The 10,598-nt window shown below is 37.0% G+C and overlaps 2 protein-coding genes across 4 annotated transcripts in view; both read right to left on the reverse strand.

Moving 5' to 3' along the window:
- The window catches only part of LOC106882474 (formin-binding protein 4), a 365,705-nt gene that overhangs the window by 264,503 nt on the left and 90,604 nt on the right, over positions 1–10,598 (reverse strand). The gene's annotated exons all lie outside the window — the stretch shown is intronic.
- Positions 1–10,598, reverse strand: part of LOC106873585 (histone-lysine N-methyltransferase eggless) — a 43,315-nt gene that overhangs the window by 30,891 nt on the left and 1,826 nt on the right. Inside the window, exons 1-8 of one of the 3 annotated variants that reach the window (XM_052969174.1) lie at positions 10,085–10,145; positions 7,155–8,147; positions 6,074–6,161; positions 5,235–5,363; positions 3,862–3,946; positions 3,138–3,184; positions 1,648–1,744; positions 858–969 (exon numbers count right to left, since the gene is read on the reverse strand). In XM_052969174.1, coding sequence (XP_052825134.1) covers positions 858–969; positions 1,648–1,744; positions 3,138–3,184; positions 3,862–3,946; positions 5,235–5,363; positions 6,074–6,161; positions 7,155–8,127 — 1,531 coding nt within the window. In that variant the 5' untranslated portion in view covers positions 8,128–8,147; positions 10,085–10,145. Of the gene's footprint in view, positions 1–857; positions 970–1,647; positions 1,745–3,137; positions 3,185–3,861; positions 3,947–5,234; positions 5,364–6,073; positions 6,162–7,154; positions 8,148–9,435; positions 9,564–10,084; positions 10,146–10,598 lie in introns of those variants that run through there. The other 2 variants (XM_052969173.1, XM_014921018.2) reach the window with 2 other exon arrangements.

A 10,598-nucleotide genomic window follows, 5' to 3' on the forward strand; every position in this document is an offset into this window, starting at 1 on the left:
GGGGGGGGGGGTATATCAGCCGAAGCGTTGTGTTAGCAACAAACAAGATGAGGACAAATATCCGTCGAACGTAAATAATGTACATAATTCCTCATCTCTTAAATATAGAACTGCACAGGAATGATGTTGGAGATTATAAAAACAAACAGAACCCAAGAAATAATTGAGGCACAAATTATTGAGTAATTCATTAGTAAGTAATGGAAGCAAGACGAAATAGAAAAAGGTGAGAAATGAGAAAGACAAGGACAGGTTTTTAAGCAAAGGCAGGAGAAACAAAGCTGCAAGCAATGAAGTAGGTCGTCAGGTAATTGTAGTTTAATTAAAAATTGTGAATAGATTGCAACAATTACAGAGGGTAAAGGACTGCTTAGCATAATATTATGGTTATACCACCAGATTCCCTCAGGAATTCTTCAAATTTCAACTATCATGTCAACAATCTATCTGTCTAGATTAATCTCAAAAAGATAAGGAACTATGATTCTTTAGCTTAACCTAAGGAAGCCCCATAAAATAGATAGTAGATTCCTCTCTTTGTTTCTTTTCTTTTAGATAATTAGGAATTATTTTTTTAACCATAAGAACAGTAGCCTGTGTGAGAATTTACATGCCACAATTTTCCTGAAGTTATTCATTGCCTCTCCTACCTATTAGGGTAAACCAAGCTTCCCCATGGTACTAGTTTACCAATAAATCAACTATTCTAGTAAGATTGCTTTTACCAAAGATACGGCAGAGCAAGTTATTGGGTACGAAGTCACCAGGCCTTCAGTGGCTTGCTAAATACGAAAAAGTTATTACCACAAAATTAAATGTAAACCAAATTCAAAAAAAAAAAAAGAAAAGGCACTCACCAACTACTCTGCTACCAACTTTGATAGGAATGTTCCAGTTCTCATAAAAAGCAACATGTTTAGCACCAAGAACTTTAGTGCCTTTCCCATCAAATTTTATTTTAAATTTTTTCTGAAAACAAAAGACAACAATAAGATTATAAAGCAGTAGCTAAATTCTGATTAGTTTGTCTATTTCCCCCCTTATTGTTTTAAAATTCCACTGCCAGTGCCACCTGACTAGCACCCATGCCAGTGGCACATAAAAAGTACCATTCAAGCGTGGCTGATGCCAGTGACATGTAAAGAGCACCATTCGAGTATGGCCAATGCCAGTGCCGCCTGACTGGCACCTATACCGGTGGTATGTAAGAAACACTATTTGAGCATGGTTAATGCCATGCCGCCTGACTGGCTCCCATACCAGGTGGCACATAAAAAAAACACCCACTACACTCTCAGAGTGGTTGGTATTAGAAAGATGAATTCAGGAAAATAATGGCCATGCACACACACATACACAAAAAGGATTACAATGTACATTATTTAACCCTTTAGCATTTAAACTGGCCAAAATATTCTAAATCAATTAGGTTCCTCACACTTATGCTTTTAATGTCAATCTAAAAATAAGCAATCTCAGAGTAAGAAGTTAATGCATGATTAATTCAAAACAAGGTGAATAAATCAGCATTACATTTGACAGAGAAACCTGAATGCTAAAGGGTTAAAAAATGGACAAAGAATCCACAGAATTATTCTCTGCAGAAATACATTTCTTCAAACACCAGTCAAATCAGATTTGACTTACCGATCGTTCTTTTTGGCTTACTTCCTGAACAATACCTTTATACCAGATATCATTCAACTTTTTAGCAAGTACCTTACTGCCAACACTGATATCGAACCTGAAACAAAAAACAAAGTAGAATAAAATTTAATATTATTTTCAGGTTCACTTTTCCAAACTTGCATAGGTAAGATGGAATTTGCTGAGGTGGATTTCTCTGCAGCAGATGACCTTCCTGTTGCTAACCCTCACCTGTTTTCAAGTAAGTTAATATTTCCTCATGACCAGACGTGTTGTCACAGAATATTACAGCTATCACTCAATGTCAAAGCAATGGGACGGTAACATACACGCACAATTTCTGTCTTACCAAATCCAAACTACTGAAATGGCACTCAGGTAAAACAGCAAGCCTTTTACATAACCAATTCCTAGTTTACTAACTGATCCAAATTTCTGCTGCCCTTTGGTCAAATGGTAGGTTTTCTCCAGCAGGCCACTGATTAAATATCCTTTTCTGTTGTAGGCACAAGGCTTGAAATTTGGTGGGGGGGGGGGATTAATTAGATCAACCCCTGTACGCAACTGGTACTAAATTTCTCAACTCCAAAAGGATGAAAGGCTAAGTCGAACACAGCGGAATTTGAACTTAAAATGTAAGGGTAGACAAAAACTGCTAAGCATCACACCAGGCGTGCTAACATTTCTGCCAGCCCGCCGCCTTACAGACACCTAGATATTCTTTTTTACTCTAGGCACAAGGCCCGAAATTTTTGGAGCGGGGCCCAGTTGATTAGATTGACTCCAGTACGCAACTGGTACTTAATTTATCGACCCCAAAAGGATGAAAGGCAAAGTCAACACCAGCAGAATTTGAACTTAGAACGTAAAGACAGACGAAATACCACTAAGCATTTTGCCCAGCATGCTACCGTTTCTTCCAGATTAAATATTAAATTAGTTGATATAAATCCAGCTGGTTCCAGGACTAATCAAAGAAACAATCTCTATCATCCCAAACCAGTGAAATCTTTTCCCAGCAGGCATTGGAACTTACCCTCACCTCTTTTCAAGCAAAGTAATATTTTCCCATAGCTAGACAGGTTTTACACAGAAAACTGGAAATGAGCAAATATCAGTTGCATGATGTCAAAACAAGGAGACACTCTCCTCCAAATTTAAATCTGAAATCCATCTTAGGAATGCCTCACCAGTTTTATGAATTGTTCTGGTACTTCTAGGATTGAAATGATTCAACACTGCTACACAAAGTGTCTTGTGAGGAGAAGACCTGACATAGACGATACGTGACATCCCTGTTGATACAGGTTAACGGCTGCCCGAGCATAGTGTAACATCGGCCTGCCTGCATATGTCCACTGTTTAAGAGTCAAGCTTATGCTAAGAAGTTATCACTCTCTTGAGAGAGATAGGAGTGGAGAAAGAGAAAGGCAGACAGAGATAGAGAGAGAGACTGAAGAAGAGATAACGAAAGATGGACTGATACTTACAGTTTACGGTCCTCGTCAGAGAATGGCTTGTGTAAAGACTGATTGACCTGGCAAAAATAAAATTATCAATGAAACAAACAAAACATAAAAATCTCAATGACATATCAACTTGTAGTGGTCTACATAGCTAAATAATTGAATGATCTCCCTTGCAAGAAAGACTATAGAGTAACCTCCCTTCTCTAAGTTTCTCGAAGCATCTGTGTCATTAGACCTGATCCTTAATTATTCAAAAAGCTTAGCATTTCTCTTGGAAGTTTCTAGAATGTCTAGCGTTCCATTAATAAAAACATCTTGCTAACCCAGCTTTTCGCTTCTTAGTCAATTAGACTTAGAGCCATTCACGTCATTACTATGTCTGTCTATTTCTCTATGCCACGGGACTGATAAACCACCACTTAGCTGTTATTTCTACATTTTCTACCGCTAAACTTTCTTGCATAGATTACTTCACTCTATTCCTTCAGCATGCAAGTGACAAGGATCCCATATTTCTGCCAGTTGGCCACAGATTTACTCATTTACAGTTGAGTGGATTGAGTGAATGTGAAACGAAGTGTTTTATTCAGATACACAATGAATCGCCCAGTCTGGGAATTGAAACCAGTCTTGCGACCATGAGTGAAAAGACTCTGACCACTAGGCCACACACCTTTTGAATCCCATGTACTACTACACCTCTTCAGAGTTTGATGTAAAAGAAAAATTTCAAGACAAAACCTACCTGAGAAGGCATCTGTTTGTTCAGTGCTTCTGTTAGTGCTGCTCTCAGTGAGTCCATGTTGGAAGCATTGTTCATGGAAGGATTTCTGTGATAAAAATATTAAGACCGTGAACAAGAAACATTACTGCTTGTTATTAAGCGGACATGCATAACGTGTGCATAAAAGGGAAGACAGATATAAGCCAGCAGGTGTAAGATAGATACAAGAGTCAGGTAGACATGCAGAGGGGTACTGGCATCGGCCACATTCAGTTGGTGCTTTTTACATGCCACCAGCACATGGGTGAAGACACTTGCATAAAGTGAAGGGAAGTTGGGGAAGAGGGAGACCCAGGAGGACATGGAATGAAGTATTGAAGGCCAATTTCAAAATGCCAAGCCCAAGGGAGATGACAGACAACCAAGATATGTGGTGCATTGCTGTACTCGAGAAAACCTGCCCACCACAACAGAATTAAGATTGTAAAAGCAAAGTGCCACATGAAAAGCATTGAGGTTATTCATCTCAGCCCTTTCTGTTCTCACCCAACACCTTCCTCTCCACTTAGCTTCCTTGTATTACAAAGATGCAAGGCAAGGTAGATAACCCAACAGATTGTGTGAATAACTACAAGAACAATGCAGCAGCATTACGTTAGAACTCAATTCTTGGCTGAAAAGACAACAGCAACGTGAAATAAAGTACCTTGCTCAAGGATACAATGTGTCATGTGGTCCAAGAAATGAACACACAACCTTATGATGAAGAGCCCAATACTTTATCTACATTATTTGTTGTCGACTAATAAATAAATAATATATGTAGCGAAGGCCTAGCACCTGGTAAGCACCCAAGCCATGGTTTCCCTGAAATCATCGGATGCAGAATGGTGGACGTGAAGTATTTCAGCAGACAAACTTACTGAGTCAATGGCAAACATCATTAAATGCTAAACAGATGAAGAGACAAGAAACTGTCAATGGCTAGGATCAACCAGTTCAGTTAACAAACTTCTGCTATCATCTGTAGTTGTGGCGTGCACAGATGAGATATTTCAGCTAGTGAAAAACCAACATGGTTAATTGGTGTGGGCAATTCTTGAATTCAAATCCGAATTCGAAATTAAGAAATGCAAAGAAGACAGAGTTCATCATCATCGTCGTCGCCGTCCACCTTCCACACTGGTATGGGTTGGATGGTTTGACAGGAGCTAGCCAGGCAGAAGACTGCACCAGACTTCTGTGACTGTTTTGGTACGGTTTTTACAGCTGGATGCCCTTCCTAACACCAACCATTTATTATTTCTTTTTATCAACAAAGTTTGTAAATTATGTATAGCACCATTTCATTCTTTTTAGAAAACTTCAGTATGATGTGTAATCAATAAACTCACGTTGCTGACTGCTGATGCGGTCGGTTGGCAACAAGGTCAGGTTCAAAAGTGGTTTCGATGAATTCCACTTCATCGTCGTCACTGATTTCTACTGTTTCCACATTGCCGCCAACTTTCTCTTCAGATTCTCTGTAAGAACAAAGTGAAGTGAAAACAAAATCACCAGAAACTCATAACAGTATAGAAAGGAACGATTATTCTTTGATCATCAATGGGAGAAAAAAAAAAAGAATTATTTTACTTCTTAAACTAATAAAAAGTTGAAAAAGAGAGAAAGCAAGACAAGAAGAAAAAAGGAGACAAAACAAAACTAGAAAGAAAGAAAACAAGAAAAAGAAGGAAAGGAAAGAGACAAAGGGGGTAAAGAAAGAAAGAGACTTGGTTGCTATTTCTAGCAAGTGCACACTAGCGGTTCTGAACCATTTTTTTTATCTCTGGACCCCTTTGAATATTACTTTATTCTGTTGGAAACCCACAGCCATTCAATGTTTAAAAACTAGTTCCAAAGATACTTCCTTTAAAATTCTTATTTTGTTTTCACACATTCACTTGCATAGGTTCCAATAATGTAAAACATCAGATCAAAACTTTACGTGGACCCTTAAAATACTACTGTGGATCTCCAGTTTACTCTTTTGCAAGCAATGGACTCCCAGGGGGGTCATGTGGACCTCAGCTGAGAACCACTGACAGACTTTGAATACAGATAAGATATGTAGAGGGGATGAGAGATGAGACTGAATTACTTTCATGTTCAGCTTCAAGACTTGTTTGGTACCTGAAACTCTTTATTGTAGATGCTTATCATAATCTAAAATACATTAAAAGACTCTACTTACATGGCTTCAGTTGCTTCCAGTGTAGCACGGAATTTGGCTAAGAGGTTAGTACAATCAGAAAAGATTTTGCTAATTTCTCTCTGTTTTCCTGAAATTAAAAGTAAACATTATCTGCGTTACTGATTATGCAGCAAAAGGACTTTTTCTTTTTTTCTTTTTTAACTGTCCTTGTTTGTCCCCTCTATGTTTAGCCCTTTGTGCGCAATAAAGAATACAGAACTTTTCAACTGACTTGGCCTAAGATTATAATACAATAAAAATAACTAATTCTCAAGTGGATGTAGCTGATATAAAGACGAAATGATCACAGAACAATATAGTGTCGCTTGATTGAAAGCCTCAAATAATTTAGTAATTACAAATTTGGGTTTTTTTTAGTAAATCTAGACACTATATTTGATGCCTGCCAACATTGATGTCATTTCTCCATTCCTCCAGCAGTTGATAACAAGGAATAATGGGGAAGAGATGTTTTGGTGCTGCTGATTCAATGCTGACTTATTTGACATTGGACTTTCTCCCTCTCTGTTTATGTGTGTCAGCATATTTCTTTTCATGCATCTGAGGAGAAGGTAAGTGTTTATGTCAGTCATGTTCAATGAATAAATTGTGATGTTTCTCTCCCTTTTTATGTGCGTAAGCACCTAGCTATGTTTGTATGTGTTGTCTTTCTCTCTCTCCCTTCTCGTTTATATGAGGAGAGGAAAAGTATTTATGTCACCCGTGTTCACTTAAATTATAATGTCACTCTCCACATCTCTCTTTCTCTCTCTATGTAAATATTTGTGTGTGCATTTCTGCCTCTAATGCCAAAAGATACATTTCCCAAAACAGGTTCTGTATCCAGTCAACCATGCCAAATCACTAGCATCCAAACAACTACCACAAATCATCTTATTCTGGGAAATAAACATATGAAGAGAAGAAACTAGACTTTATGAGAGGAGTTAAAAATCTTTCCTTTCACTCTGTACCACAAACCCAATGAAATGTTATATTTTTAAGAGCAACACTCATATATTATTCAGCAGCCACACTCAACCTAAATCCTCGTATAACATAAAAAAGCAGAGCAACTTACTTTCTGTGGCTTTCAGTTGACAGTTCATTCCATTAAGTTTTGTCAAATTTGCCTGGTCAAGATCCATTTTGGAAATTTGATTTGAAATAAACTTTTCGGCATCAAAACTCAGCTTGTAGATAGTTTCTGGTTTCTTGATACCATTCACAAGTTTTATATCTTTCACATCTTCCTCTTTTAATTGTTTCTTAAAACTACTCACATCTAATTCTTCTTTGATACCGTTCTTCCCTTCTTTCATAGCACCAACCTCTTCTTTCGATGCTGTAACCTCCTCTTTTACATTTCTTACTTCTTGTTTCACAGTAATTTTCTTATCTAAACCCCGGCAGCCACTCTCATCCTCTTCTTTTATTGTTCCTACAACACTTGGTTCATCAACTTCCATAGAATTTTCATTATCATCACTCTCGGTCTTTAACTTTTTCTTACTTCCTTTCTCCACATCCTCCATCTTCATCATCTCTTTATCATCAGCTTTAGGGCTTTCAGCAGCTGCCATATCCTCCTCCTCCTCTTCTTCATTGTCACTCGTATTTGAATGTTCAACTTTTTTGGTATCAAGAATACGTGGTTTCTTTTGGTCAGAAATGTCTCTGTCATCCAGCGACTTCAGAGTGTTCTCTCTGCGCTTCTTACCCTCAAAATCCTTCACAGCTTCTTGCATTTGCTTATTTCCATTTGTATCAGCCTTCTTCGTTGTGTCAGCAGAAGAACAAATATCATTATCCCCATCGGAGCCTGTGTCTTCACTTTTTGCTTCCACTTTAATAGTCACCTTCTTTTCAGCAATTTCAGTCTCTGAACTCGTTACATCTCTGTCATCATCCTTTTTAATGTTACTAATTACACTATCACTGCCACTTTTCTCTGATAATTTAGAAGGTTTTTCTTCCTTTGATGTTTCCTGTGTATCTTGATCTGGTTTGCTGTTGTCATTTGCATCAGCATCTGCATCTTTCTCAACTTCCATCTCTTCTTCATCAACTTGATCTGTAACAAAAACAGAAAAAAATAAATTAGCATTAATTATGCTAATTAGCATTATGTCAGACACTACATGTCTGATGACATAATCACATGCTTTAATTGAAAAAATATTTGGTGGTATTTCATAAAAATTTTTATGATTAAGCTGGTGTTTGAAATTAACCAAATTTATTGGGAAACATTTTTAATTTCACAATCAACAATCAAAAATGAAAGAATTTGTATCATGAAACTAGAGGCAGTCTCAAGTTAATTGCAATCAAGAAAGTTGATATTTCAGATTCATCAACTGTTCAAAGTGTATGTAGCTTCAAGAACACAATATGAAACTATTGAAATTATGCTTTTGAGATTTGTAAAAAAAAAATTTTTTTTTTAAATAAAAATAAAAAAGTAATGAGAAACTGGTAAATGTGGCTGTATTTTATATGAATATCATGGAATCCATCTCCAGGTGGATTGGGAATATTTCCAGCAAACTTTGAAGTCATTTTTTTTTTATTATTACATAGTATATACTTCCTTTTCAAGTTCAGCTTTATAGCTTCACACTAGTATTTTCTTAAAATTAAAAAAAAAATATTTTTATCATCACCATTTAACGTCCGTTTTCCATGCTGGCATGAGTTGGACGGTTTGACTAAGGTCTGGAGAGCCAGAAGGCTGCACCAGGCTCCAATCTGATCTGGCAATGTTTCTACAGCTGGATGCCCTTCCTAACACCAACCACTCCAAGAGTGTAGTTGGTGCATTTTACGTGCTATTGGCATTCGACTAAAATTCTTCAGAGCGGTACCCCAACATGGCCGCAATTTAATGACCGAAACAAGCTTTAGCAGTTCGGCAAAAAAACTGAAACAATATCCCCGTCACTTAGCGGCTCGGCAAAAGAACCGAAATAATAAGTACCACGCTTTAAAAAATAAAAGAAATAAAAGAACTGAGGTCGATTCATTCGATTAAAATTTCTTCAGAGCGGTACCCCAACATGGCCGCAATTTAATGACCGAAACAAGCTGAAGATAGGTGCAAACACCAATACAATCACTTAGCTTAAGCTAACAAATCAAATTGGAGTTAATAGTAAATAATTTTGGCTGTAAAAATATGTCCATTACTTTATGCTTGCAACTTAGCTGGAAGAGTTTCAGTTCATTATATCACCTTATATTCGTTTCACGTTTTTACGCAAAATATCAGGTCTGCGGACAATGTGGAGACGAAGAAGAATGACTCCCACGATAGCATAAATACAACAGTTTTAAGGATAACAATAACCTAGACACCTTACATGAATTCATTGAAAAGTCGTGTGAATGACTAAACAGACTGTTGAGAAAACAAAGAAATACTTCCAAAAAGTTTTTAGTCAGTGATTCGAGTCAGCTTCCATGCCTGTTGTCTCTATCAGTTGACTCTCGAGTCCACGCATGCGCAGCGAGGCTGATATCGCATTTAAAAACATTACACACACATATACGGGGGATGAGAAATTTCACATTTCACAACACATTTAACACGTCCAGTTGATAGTGATACAAATTCCTGACAGGTGGATGGCTTTAGGTAATACTAAACATGGAATGATAAAATATTCCATACACAGAGCGCAACAAAATACCTGTAGCGAGTTTGAACCCGTGTTTCAGAACAAGTAGCTGACTACCTTCAGCCATTTTGCTACAATCCTAATTTACCAAATATTTAAAGCGTTTTGTTTATGCCTAATAAAATGTTCTGTTATTTGTTCTGGATCTTAGATCTTTCTATCATCAGGAAAGCATCAGCAACAAAATTCACATTCTGCTTCCACTAAGTCGACTAAATCTCATCCACATTTCGAATGCAAACTGGTCCAACACAAAATTAGACAGCTCACTGTTTTATTTCAAAACTGCAGAGATTGATCTAATGAAATATATTCACATATAAGGGCTCACTTGTGGAATCATCTGTTTAAAGTGTCCACTTCACCAAACCACACACACGATGTAACTAGTTAGGCGACATCAATTTGTACAGAGCTAAAAGAACCTTACAAAATTTATAATCGCAGAGTTTCGGACGATAAACACCCAATATTTATAGATATTGCAAATCAATGAAAAATGTCCTTTTGTAATTAGAAGTTACGTTTGATATTTATTTTACGAAACTTCGCTCTTGAAATTCAATGCACTTACAGAAGCACACTGAAACCGATTTCTTTCCACCCACCCACCCCACTAATATACAAAAAATTATATACAAAAAAAAAAGGCATTGAAATAATTATTCCATTAGTTAACAAAAAACCAAGGAGGTACATGCAAAGTATTGTTTACACTGTACTTCAAGCAAATTTTATGTAAAGAAAACAGAAAAAAGTTGGGTGGACATTGGAATTAGACACTGAGGGAAAATGGCTGTAGCTTTTTTATTCTTTTATTTTGACGATTTTCGTTTTCGATAATG

This window comes from Octopus bimaculoides, chromosome 7 (genome assembly GCF_001194135.2).
Source record: "Octopus bimaculoides isolate UCB-OBI-ISO-001 chromosome 7, ASM119413v2, whole genome shotgun sequence".
NCBI lineage: Eukaryota > Metazoa > Mollusca > Cephalopoda > Octopoda > Octopodidae > Octopus > Octopus bimaculoides.